The sequence below is a fragment of the Babylonia areolata genome, chromosome 8 (genome assembly GCF_041734735.1).
Source record: "Babylonia areolata isolate BAREFJ2019XMU chromosome 8, ASM4173473v1, whole genome shotgun sequence".
NCBI classification, from domain to species: Eukaryota; Metazoa; Mollusca; class Gastropoda; order Neogastropoda; family Buccinidae; genus Babylonia; species Babylonia areolata.
The window spans coordinates 9,571,548-9,587,209 of record NC_134883.1 but is presented as its reverse complement, the minus strand read 5'-3'; the positions used below and the strand labels follow the sequence as shown (position 1 = coordinate 9,587,209).

At 39.5% G+C, this 15,662-nt stretch overlaps 1 protein-coding gene across 1 annotated transcript in view; it reads left to right on the top strand.

Annotated features, from left to right (window-relative positions):
- The window catches only part of LOC143284521 (protein deacetylase HDAC6-like), a 44,329-nt gene that overhangs the window by 24,672 nt on the left and 3,995 nt on the right, over positions 1-15,662 (top strand). Inside the window, exons 23-29 of the mRNA XM_076591231.1 lie at positions 2,891-2,959; positions 5,272-5,395; positions 8,820-8,885; positions 10,075-10,134; positions 12,739-12,828; positions 13,713-13,816; positions 14,566-14,633. Coding sequence (XP_076447346.1) covers positions 2,891-2,959; positions 5,272-5,395; positions 8,820-8,885; positions 10,075-10,134; positions 12,739-12,828; positions 13,713-13,816; positions 14,566-14,633 — 581 coding nt within the window. The remainder of the gene's footprint in view (positions 1-2,890; positions 2,960-5,271; positions 5,396-8,819; positions 8,886-10,074; positions 10,135-12,738; positions 12,829-13,712; positions 13,817-14,565; positions 14,634-15,662) is intronic.

Here is a 15,662-nt window from a genome sequence, read left to right as displayed (position 1 = left end):
TTCTAGAATTTCAGGGATTTTTTTTATATATTTTCCTCAGTGGGAGACCTGATTCATGGCACACTATTGACTGCTCACAGAATTGAGGGAGAAGAAAGAGAAAAAGAAGACAATTTCATTTTTGTGAGACTTGAACTGCTTGTTCGGTGCATATCTGTTATGCATGTGTGGGTGTATATGTGAATGTGTGTCTTCATGTTTTACATCTATTTGCTTTTTTTTTTTTTTTTTTTTACATTATAGTTATTATTTGTTATGTATTTATTTATTTGTGTAAGCTTATCTATCATTTATTCACCTTTTTTTTTTTTTTCCCCTCAAGGCCTGACTAAGTGCGTTGGGTTACGCTGCTGGTCAGGCATCTGCTTGGCAGATGTGGTGTAGCGTATATGGATTTGTCCGAACGCAGTGACGCCTCCTTGAGCTACTGAAACTGAAACTGAACTGCTTAGCCTTTTTCTGTCAGTCTTGTCTGGTGTTTTAACTGACTGATGTCATTGCTGACATGAACCGCTTGTCTCTTTCTGTCAGTCTTGTCTGGATCTTTAACTGACTGATGTCATTGCTGACATGAACCGCTTGTCTCTTTCTGTCAGTCTTGTCTGGATCTTTAACTGACTGATGTCATTGCTGACATGAACCGCTTGTCTCTTTCTGTCAGTCTTGTCTGGATCTTTAACTGACTGATGTCATTGCTGACATGAACTGCTTGTCTCTTTTCTGTCAGTCTTGTCTGGATCTTTAACTGACTGATGTCATTGCTGACATGAACCGCTTGTCTCTTTCTGTCAGTCTTGTCTGGATCTTTAACTGACTGATGTCATTGCTGACATGAACCGCTTGTCTCTTTCTGTCAGTCTTGTCTGGATCTTTAACTGATGTCATTGCTGACATGAACCTCTTGTCTCTTTCTGTCAGTCTTGTCTGGATTTTTCTTTAACTCTCTCCGGACGATGGAATGCATGAGCATTCCTACATAAAATGTATCAGGATTCGGACGATGGAATGGAATAGCATTTCCCCAAAATAAAAATCCATCATGCTCTGTACACGTGATTTTGTGATTAGCCAAGCAGAGTGCGCTATTCTGGGTCACTCCACAACCAAATGGTATGATTGGCCAGCCTGTAATGTGCGGCCTGTCTTGCACACACGCTGACAAAGTCACTGACTGGTTGCCTGCTCGCGTGCCAACCTGTTAGCAAATTGGCGTCTGAAGCAGGTTCTTCTCAAAATGTTGCAGAGCGAACAAGGCAGCGATGGCAACATTTTAATGTTGCCGAAGTACATGAAATGGTACAAACTGTAGGGTTGGACATTGAAGAGGTGGATGATGATGAAGAAGAAAGTGAATAAAGTGCAGAAAACCAGTGTGGGTATGGTAATTCAGGGTGAAAAATTGGCATCGTTTTCTACATAATGGCAAAATTGTAAGTTTTTTCCAAACCCTTACAAATGGGCCGTCTGTGGGGAAAAGCAAGGGAGAAATTTGCCGTCCCTAGTGAGTTAACTGATGTCATTGCTGACTTGAACTGCTTGTCTCTTTCTGTCATTCTTGTCTGGATCTTTCTTCAGTTGACGTCATTGCTTGTTCACTGGTCACCACTAGTTGTCATGTGCAGAGCTGAGACGTTTTTTGTTTTTGTTGTTGTTCTTTTATTTCATTGTTCTGCAGGTATGCATGGTCATATGGGTGTATGTGTGTGTGTACAAACCCATACTGCCTTTCTTTTCTGTTTCACTCGCATCGTTTGTCATTTTGTATATTTTTTTTTTTGTATGTTTGTTTATCATAACTCAGCTGACCACAAAGGGCTTTAGAGCTTGGTCTCCAACCAAGGATAGATGCTAAATGAGTACTCATATCATCATATCAAGGCTATAAATCTATCTTAACTCATGGAACCTAAAAAATAGAAATAAAAAACATCTGAAGAGAAAACAACAAGAAATCTGAAAACAAAATGAAACACAAGCACAGTCACATTCATGCACATAAACCTAGGACAATGCCTCTGATATTGACCATCACGTCAATTTTTTGCCAGAGTTTATAAAACAACCTCAACATAAGCATAATGATACATAATAGACACAAATATGGATAGTAACTGGAATACAAAACCAAACATTGCCAGCAGGCACCTGACATGTTTTTGGAGCAAAAAAGAACAGAGCACAATTAGAGTGCCAAAATCTCAAGTCCAGAAAAAGACAAAGAATGATCAAGGCTCTCTAGGAAATAGATACAAGGCAGAAAATAAGGCAATGACAACAGAGAAAAAAAAAGGGGGAAAGTTACAGAGAGAGAGAGAGAACAAAAGAATGAACAAATGATTTATTCAGTATAAGGCCATCAACCCATTCGAAGGGGTTAAACAAAAGCAAACAAGATATTATAGCTCAATTTAATACATATATTGTTAACACTAAGATAATATGCAAATACAGAAGTGTTGTGTGTACATGCAAATATGAAAACACCAAGAGAAAGAAGAAAAAAACCATTGTCTGATTTTCTAACATCGTACGTTTCAACAGAATTCGGTCACCCAGAGAGAGAGTGAGAGAGAGAGAAAAGAGGAAATTTATTGCACAGAATTTCCAGAATGTGGACACTACTTATACAGAATACTGTAAGAGCCTGTGGCATCCCCAGTTGGTGTTGTCTGTCTGCTCTGTGTTTCACGTGTACACAAAGAGATACACATACATAACACTTTTACACAGCCATACTGAGTAAGTAGTTGTCAGAATGTAGATGTATGAAATCATTTTTAGAATGGCTAGACTGAGCAGTGTCAGAGCGATTCATCAATCAGCTTTTTTTTCACTCGCCACATGCATTGAACAGAGGTATTGACAACGCATGTGTGTTTCTTATCACCAGGATACTAATACTGGACTGGGATGTTCACCATGGAAATGCAACCCAGCGCATGTTTTACAGTGACCCCAGGTAAGGAAAATGTTTCTGGCTTATATGTACTTTTGGATTGGGCCTGAACGCAATCCAGTCGTTAAACTCATTCTAATCCAGGTACGAGTTAACTCCTACCATGATTACTTCCGCTGTGGACCTGATACGAGTATTCTCGTACCAACACACTATTCTAATTTCATTCATTGTTGCTTGGTACAGTTGGCATTCTAAACTGAACCGTTTACGGATTCTGGAAGCATGAACATGAAGCCTTGTTTGACCGATTAAATCAACAATTCTCCATCGATTTTTACTGTTTTAGTGAACCACCCTGTTTTTTCTGCATTGGTCTCAAGTAGTGTTGGTCCAGGGGAGTTGTAGCAGGCTTGTAGTTATGGCACAGATTGACATAAGTTTACATTTGGGCCAACAGCAAAGTGAGAGCTGTATTATCAGTGGTTTCTCCAGCCAATGGGAAACCATTTACAGCTTAGCCTTTTGTGAAGGACTATGATTCTCAAACTAGGAGGCAAAATTGCACTGGCTCTCAGTGCTGCCGCCTTGTGGGCTAGTTGGCCTTTGGGAACCATCCCAGCGCCGACTGTCCTAAAACCCTCTTAGCCGAGAGAGTGGGGATGTACTTGGGCAAGACACTCTCCACTATAAACAAATTCTAGCCCAAATAGTCGGAACAGCAGTTGCCTCCTCTGCTGTTCTGATGGTCATAGTCGGACACTATATATAAGTAGTTATGGGGCAGAATGAGTTGATTAAAGACTACCAAATGCAGTCACTGATGCTCAAACAAAAGCAGACATCAGAAGCCACAGCTCTTTGATGCTTCCCTTCAGCTAGAATACATGTAGATAAGAGGTATAGAAGAACAGATTTCCCTTGAAATTTTCCATTGATATTTCCATTGAGTTATAAAAGGTTTTAGACCTCTGTGTGTAAAATGTTTGTATTTTCATTGAAGTATCTCCGACATGGTGATTTGTGCGATGTTTATGGATTGAGCCAAAGTTCTCGTGTGCTTGTATGCTTGTGCACATATGCATGTTTTGCAGTGTTGAGGATGATGATGTGCAGAGTTGGGCAGTTATAATCAATGGTTGCTGCCTTTTGGTTTTGTGGTGTCCTGTATGTTTTTTATGTACAGAATATCACGCTTATAATGATCCTGCTTTGCTTTCAGATTTTGCGGTGAGCTTTACATCATACTGTTTTTTTATTTACTGAATATCACAAAAATAATGATAACTTGCCTTCTGATTTTGCAGTGACCTGTACATTTTTTTCATGTACAGAGTATCACAGTTATATTTAATGATCACAACTTGGCTTCTGGACATTTTTTTTTACACAGTGGATCATTTATGAGTGTACTTTTTTTTTTTTTTTATACACAGAGTACTTCCATATATATATTTTTTTTTAATACACAGAGTATCACAATTATTATCACATGTTTTTATACACAGAGTATCACAATTAAAATGATGATTGTACATGTTTTTATACACAGAGTATGACAGTTATGATGATGTTACATGTTTTTATACACAGAATACTTCTGTATTTTTAATACTCAGAGTATCATGATTATAATGATGATTGTACATTTTTTGTACATAGAGTATCACAATTATAATGATGATTATACATGTTTTTATACACAGAGTATCATACTTATAATGATGATTGTACATGTTTTTATACACAGAGTATCACAATTATAATGATGATTGTACATGTTTTTATACACAGAGAATCACAATTATAATGATGATTGTACATGTTTTTATACACAGTATCACAATTATAATGATGATTTTACATGTTTTTATACACAGAGAATCACAGTTATAATGATGATTGTACATGTTTTTATACACAGAGAATCACAATTATAATGATGATTACATGTTTTTATACACAGAGAATCACAATTATAATGATGATTACATGTTTTTATACACAGAGTATCACATTTATAATGATGATTGTACATGTTTTTATACACAGAGTATCACATTTATAATGATGATTGTACATGTTTTTATACACAGAGTATCACATTTATAATGATGATTGTACATGTTTTTATACACAGAGTATCACAATTATAATGATGATTGTGCATGTTTTTATACACAGAGTATCACAATTATAATGGTGATTGTACATGTTTTTATACACAGAGAATCACAATTATAATGATGATTGTACATGTTTTTATACACAGAGTATCACAATTATAATGATGATTGTACATGTTTTTATATACAGAGAATCACAGTTATAATGATGATTGTACATGTTTTTATACTTGCCTTCTGATGTTGCAGTGTCCTGTACATTTCCCTGCATCGGTTTGACCGAGGCTTCTTCCCAGGGTTCCCTGAGGCTGGCCATGAGTATGTGGGGGAAAATGAGGGCCGGGGATTCAACGTCAACATACCGTGGACAATGGTGGGTTATGTCTTCCCTCCCTTCCCTGCCTTTGCCTGGGCACTGGGATCTCATTTGTAAAATATTGTGAGGGTGAAATATTGTGAAGTGTGTGTGTGTGTGTGTGTGTGTGTGTGTGTGTTTATCTGTTCTGACTTGTTTGTGTGTGCATATGTATGATGATATGGATGCTTGCATAGTGCCTATTCTCGGTCGGAGACCAAGCTCTAAGCGCTTTAAAAACACAAGGTCATTTGCACAACAGGCTGCCTACCTGGGTAGAGCCGACTGACAGCTGCCATTGGGCGCTCATCATTCGTTTCCTGTGTCATTCAATTACATTTCAGGCACACACACATACACAGTCAGACAGACATGTAACATTTTACATGTAAAACCTTTTTTGTTATTTACCCCGCCATGTAGGCAGCCATACGCTGTTTTCAGGGGTGTGCATGCTGGGTATGTTCTTGTTTCCATAACCCGCCAAATGCTGACATGGGTTACAGGATCTTTAATGTTTGTATTTGATCTTCTGTGTGCATTTACATACGAAGGGGGTTCAGGCACTATATGGTCCGTAGATGAATATGCAAGCTTGTGTGTGCGTATGCAAGCGTCACTGCTTACGGCCCACAGTGCCCTCTGGCATGTAGGGCAGCGATGAAGAATCACCACTGCTGTCTGTTTTGGGCCAGTCTCTGAATGGTGTGCTTCAGGGCCCTGACTTCTCCTTCAGCTCTTGATCCATAACTAGCTCAAGGTTTATTCATTGCCTCATTGTGAACATCAGCTTTATAGTTGTTTGAAGGTTAGCTCAAGGTGTATTCATTGCCTCATTGTGAACATCAGCTTTATAGTTGTTTGAAGGTTAGCTCAAGGTGTATTCATTGCCTCATTGTGAACATCAGCTTTATAGTTGTTTGAAGGTTAGCTCAAGGTGTATTCATTGCCTCATTGTGAACATCAGCTTTATAGTTGTTTGAAGGTTAGCTCAAGGTGTATTCATTGCCTCATTGTGAACATCAGCTTTATAGTTGTTTGAAGGTTAGCTCAAGGTTTATTCATTGTCTCATTGTGAACATCAGCTTTATAGTTGTTTGAAGGTTAGCTCAAGGTGTATTCATTGCCTCATTGTGAACATCAGCTTTATAGTTGTTTGAAGGTTAGCTCAAGGTGTATTCATTGCCTCATTGTGAACATCAGCTTTATAGTTGTGTGAAGGTATGTCATGTTTCTGTTGCATTTAGACCTGGGCCTCTCTTTACGTTGAAGAGAATTATTCTTAAGGGAGGAAAAAAATCCGGTGTTTTATAAGCAGGAAAGAAAATTTGCCATTTTGGATGGACTCTTGGGATTTTGTAAGCTGTTGGTCAGAGACTTTCAGTCCATCCATCGTTCCTTTGGGGAGAGCCAGGTGTGTGTGTGTGTGAAGTGTGTGTGTGTGTGTGTATGTTTAACATCTATGTTTTAGACAAAAATGTTTCCCCTACCCCACCCCATCCATGCCTCAACATTACTGCTTTCCCTATTCCTCTCACCCCATTTTGCATCACAAAGAAGTAGAAATGTAATAAAACAACAAACTTCTTACTCATCCAGAAAATTACAAAAGAGAGCTAATCGGGCTCCTAAAATTAAACTATTTCAAACATGATTTGATTGTCATGTCATATGGGTGTGTGTGTTTGTGTTTGTCTCTGTGTGTCTTTGCATGTCAAAGTGATGGGTGGGTGATTTCTTTCTTTCTCTTTTCTCTCCTTTTTTTCTTCTCTCTTACAGTTTTCTTCATTTACAGTGTGGGCATCCAGTACAGTGATAAGGATATATCATCTGGAATCCTACTTTGACGTTTGAGTCGCTCATCTGCCAGCACAAAAGTCTGTGAGGGTCTGGGTTCAGATCCTACTATCACGCTCTCTCCCAAGTTAAACTGGAAAATGAAACAGAGCGTCCAGTCATTCAGATGAGACCATAAACAGAGGTCCAGTTTGCAGCACGCACTTGGCGCACTGAAAAAGAACCCATGGCAAAGAGAGTGGCAAAATTCTGTAGAAGAAATCCACTCTGATAGGTAGACAAATGTGTGGTTCGTCCGTCGGGATCGATGAGGACCATCTAGTCATCCTGGGGGTGGGTGGGTTGGGCTGTGTGGGTACGCAGATGACTGGTCAGGCCAATCCGCGCCCGGAAGGTTTTGACGCAGTGTGGACAGGGGATGGTGGCGGCTGTCCGGGACTTGCTGGCACTGCTTTTCCTGGCCTGTCTGCATTGCTCTGCTGCAGCGATTCTGTTGGCCTCACAGGATTTGGCGCCTTTGTGGATAGCTGAACGCCACTTTGGTCTGTCCATTGCATTCAGCTCACATGTGTCGTGGCTGATGCTGAAGGCCTTCAGAGAAGCTTTCAGAGTGTCTTTGAAGTGTTTCTTTTGGCCTCCATGGGAGCGCTTGCCATGTTGGAGTTTGCCGTACAGCAGTTTCTTGGGGAGCCGGTGGTCTGGCATGCGAACTACATGGCCATGTTGTAAGGCAGACAAATAGATATGCATGCACTCAAGGCCTGACTAAACGCATTGGGTTATACTTCCGGTCAGGCATCTCCCTAGCAGATGTGGTGTAGCATATATGTATTTGTCCGAACGCAGTAACGCCTCCTTGAGAAACAGAAACTTGGATTTCAGCAAAGGGGTCAGAAAAAGGTTCCACTGGCTTACCAGAGACATGCTGCAAATCTTTCAGTTGGAGTAGCTTGACATACAGGGTTTTTGTGTTTGTGTGTGTTTTTTTTAACTCCTGTTTGTGAGGATTATTATTATTTTTTTATTATTATTATTTTATTTTTATTTTTTTGCTTTTTTTTTTTTTTAGATATTCATTTACCTCTTCTTTTTTTTTCCTTCTTCTCAAGGCCTGACTAAGTGCGTTGAGTTACGCTGCTGATCAGGCATCTGCTTGGCAGATGTGGTGTAGCGTATATGGATTTGTCCGAATGGTGTGATGCCTCCTTGAGCTACTGATACTGATTGTGAGGATAGGCTGAACAGTGAACAAGATTGGTCTTTGTGTTTGAGAGAGAGACAGAGAGAGAGATTTCCTGTCCTTCACTATAGGTATTGCTGATATTATGAGTGAGGTATATTTGGAGTCATACTTGGATAGAGGATGGGGGGTGGGGGTGGGGGTAATTTGCTGTTTTTGGTGAAAATTGTTGACATGGCTAAAACTTGAGACTTGTTTAGAGAAGAAAAAATGCTGATGTGTAGTTTTGAAGCTTTGTGTTTGAAGTTTTTTGTGTGATTTGTTTGTGTGTGTGTCTTTCTTTCTTTCTTCCTTTCTTCTTTTTTTTTTCCTTCATAACAAACGTGTTGTTGCTGTAGATGTAAATTCATTTTGATTTTAAAAGGAATTGCAAAACTGAAATAATGCTGCACCTTCTCTGTACAGGAAAGGATGGGAAACGCAGAATACATGGCCGCCTTCCAGAGAATTGTTATGCCTATCGCTTATGAGGTCAGTATCTTCCAGTTTTGTAAACTGTTGAGAAGGGTTAGATTGGTAAAAAATCTTTATCTCTTTCTCGCTCTCTCTTTCTCGCTCTCTCTCTCTATGTGAGTGTGTGTGTGTGTGTGTGTGTGTGTGTGTGTGACATGTCCCTGTATTGTTTGTGGATTGATCATTACCAAACTTAAAAGACCCAGTTTGAAGGTTTGTATGCGTTTGAACAGGCATGGTCCAGAAAGACAACTTTTTGAGTGAGATTAATATTTCCAGTTTCTGTTTCATAAGTGGCAGTAGTAATTGTTTCATGGGTTGTAAAACTTCTGCTTGTTTCAGGAGTTCCACATAATGAGACTGGATTTCCAGAGATTATTTTTAATCTGATACATGTATGGAGAAAGGTGACAGAATGGTGCATATCTGACAATACAGTGTCTGTGAAGTCAGGGTTCAAATCCCAGTCTCAACCCTTTCTCCCAAATTTGACTGGAAAATCAAACTGACCATCTAGTCATTTGGATGAGACAGTAAACCAAGGGTCTATGCATGCGCTTGGCGTGCTGAAAAAGAACCCATGGCAACATGTCTTCTTGCAAAATTCTGTAGAAAAAGTCCACTCTGAGAGGTACACAAATACATATAAGCATGCGCTCAAGGCCTGACAAAACATGTTGGGTTACGCTGCTGGTCAGCGTAGTATAGCGTATTTGGAGTTGTCAGTGCGCAGTGATGCCTTTTTGAGAAACTGAAACTGAGACGCAGTACCGCTAATTTACATTTAATTACACATGCTTAACCGTGACCCACTAGTGCAGACTCCGGTAGGGGTCTGACATTCCTGTCCTGTGCAAACTACTATCCGCTTATGCGGAGAAAACGAAAGTAGCTACGGCCGATAACCTCCCGGAAGTAGGTAACCTCCCCTTTGCCCCCCTGACTAGCGCCCTCTTTTTCCGGCAGCCATCATGACTCCTGTTCCTGTGCTCTTCATACGGCTAATTTTTTTTTTCATATTTTCTTTCTGTCTGTCGATTCTCCGGTGTTCTTGTTTTTTGTCAAATTATGTCTCCAACCAGGTCACATAATTATATAGCTCGATTGGGCGATCGTGCTAAAATTAAGGCGTGATCGTGGCCCGACAGATTTATCTGAACACAAGCTTGTAGTTACCATGATGATGATAATCATACGTACGTTGCAGTTTGCTCCGGAGTTGGTCCTGGTATCCGCTGGTTTTGATGCTGCTGCTGGAGATTATCTGGTGAGTTTGAAGAACAGTGTACAGGGATAGATATGGTCAGAAAAAGAAAAAGCTTAGTAGATGGAAACTGTATTTATAAAGAGGTGTGAACAAGTGTGTTAATGTTTATATAATTGTGTTATTGTGTAGCTAAATTAAAACGGAATGACTATTGGACCTTCTGGTAAAGGAGTTGTTTTTTAAGCGTGTTAAAGCTGACTAAATAGTGAACAGGAGAAAAAGTTGTGATCTTTGTTTTATGTATTACACATTCTTTTTTTTTTTTTTTGTTTGTTTCTTTTTGTTTAAAAGTGTAATACATGAAAATTCCAGGTGAATTTTTTTATCCTGAAAATATTTTGGTCAGCTTTTACACCTTTTCTTGACTATGTGTGTGTGTGTGTGTGTGTTGTAGATTTGTTTGGAAGGTATTTATGTGGTATATGTGTTGTATTCATGAAAAGTAAACGTTCACTCCAAAGGAAATAGGAGTAGGTGTACTTTATGCTGTGTGTATGTAAGTAATGTATGAACAATGACTACTTTGTTTTATTGTTAGCAGTAGATCTTAAAAGAAAGATAAGTATTGTCTTGACCAGTAAAACACATAATCTTAAGCAGCAGAAATGTTTTTAAGCCTACATAACAGAAAGCATATCTGATCTCTGTGCATCATACTAATGTAATTATTATGGATGTCCATTAGAAGTTTCAGACGTTGAGAAGTTTGTACATCTGCATAGAAAACCCCCCAGGTAAACTGTGGTTTGTTTCTTGAAAGTTTAGCCTTTATGAGAGGGAAGTGCTTGGAGCATACTTGAAGAGTGAAGAGTCTTCCTCAAGGATGAAGAAGTCCCTGCACTGGAGCACTTTTGTTTATTTTATTATTGTCATTGTTATTCATATTTTTCTTTCATTATGTTTTGTTTTATTTCTTTATTTATTTGCTTACATATTTCTTTTTTTATTTTTTTATTTAGCTAGTTATTATTATCCTTTTCAGTTTATTTATTCATCAGTGTAATGACTTATCCATTTATTTGTTTATGGTCCTGTTTTACTTCTCCTTTTTCCCCCTCAAGGCCTGACTAGCGCACTGGGTTACACTGCTGGTTAGGCAAATCTGCTTAGCAGATGTGGTGTAGCGTATATGGGTTTGTCTAAACGCAGTGACGTCTCCGTGAGTAACTGAACTGGAGCCCTCTTTTAGATCACTTGCGTTGAAATCTGTACTGTCTGTATGTGTGTGTATTGGCAGTTTTTGTTTTTTTTAAAATTTTTTTTACTGAGTCAGTAGTTTCTATGCCACAGCAGGCAGTGGTTATCCTTTTTGCTGTCAGTCATGAACAGGATGGTTGCTGAAAAGAGTGATGGTTATGGGTTGAACTGGTGCAGTATACCATAATGGATCCAATAAAAACAAAGTGGTTAGAGTATGATTGTCATGTGTTGAACTGGTGCAGTATGCCATACCAGATCCGTCAGAAACAAAGCGGTTTGAGTATGATTGTCATGTGTTGAACTGGTGCAGTATGCCATACAGTATCTGTCATAAACAAAGTAGTCAGAGTATGATTGTCATGTGCTGAACTGGTGCAGTATGCCATACAGTATCTGTCATAAACAAAGTAGTCCGAGTATGATTGTCATGCGTTGAACTGGTGCAGTATGCCATACAATATCTGTCATAAACAAAGTAGTCAAGAGTATGATTGTCATGTGTTGAACTGGTGCAGTATGCCATACAGTATCTGTCATAAACAAAGTAGTCAGAGTATGATTGTCATGTGTTGAACTGGTGCAGTATGCCATACAGTATCTGTCATAAACAAAGTAGTCCGAGTATGATTGTCATGCGTTGAACTGGTGCAGTATGCCATACAATATCTGTCATAAACAAAGTAGTCAAGAGTATGATTGTCATGTGTTGAACTGGTGCAGTATGCCATACAGTATCTGTCATAAACAAAGTAGTCAGAGTATGATTGTCATGTGTTGAACTGGTGCAGTATGCCATACAGTATCTGTCATAAACAAAGTAGTCAGAGTATGATTGTCATGTTTTGAACTGGTGCAGAATGCCATACAGTATCTGTCATAAACAAAGTAGTCAGAGTATGATTGTCATGTGTTGAACTGGTGCAGTATGCCATACAGTATCTGTCATAAACAAAGTAGTCCGAGTATGATTGTCATGCGTTGAACTGGTGCAGTATGCCATACAATATCTGTCATAAACAAAGTAGTCAAGAGTATGATTGTCATGTGTTGAACTGGTGCAGTATGCCATACAGTATCTGTCATAAACAAAGTAGTCCGAGTATGATTGTCATGTGTTGAACTGGTGCAGTATGCCATACAGTATCTGTCATAAACAAAGTAGTCTGAGTATGATTGTCATGTTTTGAACTGGTGCAGTATGCCATACAGTATCTGTCATAAACAAAGTAGTCAGAGTATGATTGTCATGTGTTGAACCGGTGCAGTATGCCATACAGTATCTGTCATAAACAAAGTAGTCAGAGTATGATTGTCATGTGTTGAACCGGTGCAGTATGCCATACAGTATCTGTCATAAACAAAGTAGTCAGAGTATGATTGTCATGTGTTGAACCGGTGTCACAGGGAGGTTACAGAGTGACGCCCGAATGCTACGGGCACATGACACACATGCTGAGCAGCTTGGCCAACGGAAGAGTCATCCTTGCTTTGGAGGCAAGTTCCCTGGTGAACGCCAGTGTATTTCTCTGTCCCCTCAGTGTCTCTTGGAGAAATGTGGCTTCAGTTTTGTTAATGTTTTTTTTTAAATGATTTTTATTTTTATTTTTTTTGGGGGTGGGGGGGGGGGGTTTGAAGCATTGGGCAACAAAGAGAAAGAAAGGAAAGCAACTGTGTTTGAAACCATAAATGCGGAAGCACCAATGCTGTGTATGTGTTTATGAGCATGTGCATTTACAGACGTGGATACAATTGTTTGGAACAGATAATATGCATATCGCATGCTGGCGCACACACATACTTAATGATACATATCTGCACATACATTGTGTATGTTTATGCACATACATATGTTCACATGCATTCAAACGCTCACACTCTTTTAGACCATTATCACAAACAGCAGCAGTGTATGTGTGTGCCGTCTGCTGTGTATGGATTTTTTATTTCTTTCTGTTTGTGTTTGCGTATATGTGTGTGTGCGTGTGTGTGTGTGCGTGCATATGTGTGTGTGTGTGTGTGTGTGTGTGTATGGTACTATGAACACACATCTGAAGTGAGGAAATGTTTATGTGCCCAATGTTATATGAAAATAAAAATTACAGTGCCAATCAAATGATTTTGCTCTAAGTGCTTCACAATTACAATAGTCCCAGTTAAAAAAAAAAAAAAAAAGATGAATAAAATTAATGAAAAAATATATGCATGTATAAACACACACACACACACACACACACACAAACACACACATATTATCATCCATCAAAACATACAGGTTGGTGCAACTAAGGAAGCAAACGTGACAGATCATTATAACAAGACACTGCATCCAAAGTACATTTGCTCAGCTCACAAGCTGGTGGTTTCCTTTCCCTTTGCAGGGAGGGTACAGCCCTGTGGCCCTGCCCCTGTCCATGGCCACCTGCACCTCTGTGCTCCTGGGCAACCCTTGTCCTCCTCTCGCACCTGGCATTCCTAATTACAGGTGAGTCAGTGTGTGTGCGTGTGTGCAGGAACGGGTTAAGTTAACGTGGGTTAGGGTGGATGTGCGGGTATGTGCATGCGTGTTTTTATGTCTCTGTGTTGTATTGTATTGTATTTCTCTTTTTGTCACAACAGATTTCTCTGCGTGAAATTCGGGCTGCTCTCCCCAGGGAGAGCGCATCACTACACTACAGCGCCACCCATTTTTTGTGTATTTTTTCCTGCGTGCAGTTTTGTTCATTTTTCCTATCGAAGTGGATTTTTCTACAGAATTTTGCCAGGAGCAATCCTTTTGTTGCCGTTACATGCGCTAAGTGCATGCTACACACGGGACCTCGGTTTATCATCTCATCCGAATGTTGGTTGTTGATGTAAAGTATGTTGTGTTTGTGTGTGTGTGTGAGTGAGTGTTTATAGGTGTGTGAGTGTATGCATGTGTGTTTTTATGTCTATGTGTCATTGATGTATCATGTACTTTTGTGTGTGTGTGTGGGTGTATATGGAATGTTTGTGCATATGTGTGTGTGTGCATTTGTGCACGTGTATGTTAGTATGTGTCCATGTATGCACGTGTCTATTTGTGCTCATGTACATTTATGTGTGGGTGTCTACAACTATGTCTGTGCTTGTGTCTTTGTTTATGCTGCCATCTGAGAAAAGAAGTCCTCTTTGTTTTCACAGTACCTACTGATTCCCACGGCCTTGACACATAGTCGTGCCTACATGCTTATTTTGTTCTGTGTTTTGCAGAGCCATTGAAACTATCCAGAAAGTCTTGCGTGTGCAGAAAGAGTTCTGGAAAAGTCTCAAGTTTGCAGGTATTGTTTTCTTTTTCTTTCAACATGGTCATATATTGATTTTTTCCCCTTCATATTGTAATAGTTTTTATAGAGTTTCTTTGAGAATGAGAGGAAGAGTGAGAGCGTGTACATATCTGTGAAGTTGTTCTGTATTCATTTTGTTCAGAGCGAAGATCAGTTTATCTGCGCATTCTCCATTTGTGGAAATAACAGTCGGGTACAGAATCAAGATATTGACCACAGACTTTTCTTCCATTGTATACCATTGTTACATTTCTTTGGGCCAGCAAAGTTGTGTGTAAGAATTATGCCATCTGCTTGCTGTGTATCTGGACACGTGTGATTATAGTTTTGGCGCATGCGGCATAAAAAAAGGGAAAAAGATGAAATCAGTAAATGATAATGTAGATAAACACGCAGGGAATGTTTCACGCCATTTCTTTTGCCCACTGCAGTTTATTTGTTGTTTGAAATTCACACGAAGAATTTTGAATGCCGACATCACCAAGCCAAAGACAACAGTGGATCAGATTACTGTCATCTGTTTTCAGTGGCACACATTCTTTAACCTTCGCTGGCTGTAGCTATTGACTACACACGGAAGCTCAAGTGGGTTGTCAACAACCCATACCTTTTAAAGAGACAAAAACCTGTATATTCCTCCAAAGCTTGTGTGGGTCGTGCACGACCCATACTTTGTAAAGAGACAAAAACCTGTATATTCCTCCAAAGCTTGTGTGGGTCATGCACGACCCATACTCTGTAAAGAGACAAAAACCTGTATATTCCTCCAAAGCTTATAACAAAATATAGAAAAGGAAAACATATCGTAACAACTGATTACACACACATGCGCTCTCACACGCACACACAGACTGACACAAACACATACATTCAGAAGAAACATATGCTCACGCATTTGCATACACACACGCAACTGACCACACACACAAACGCATAACACCACATGCACATACATACAAACCCTACTTATGCACACACAGGTAGAGAGAGAGACTGAGACAGAGAGAGACAGACAGCGAGACA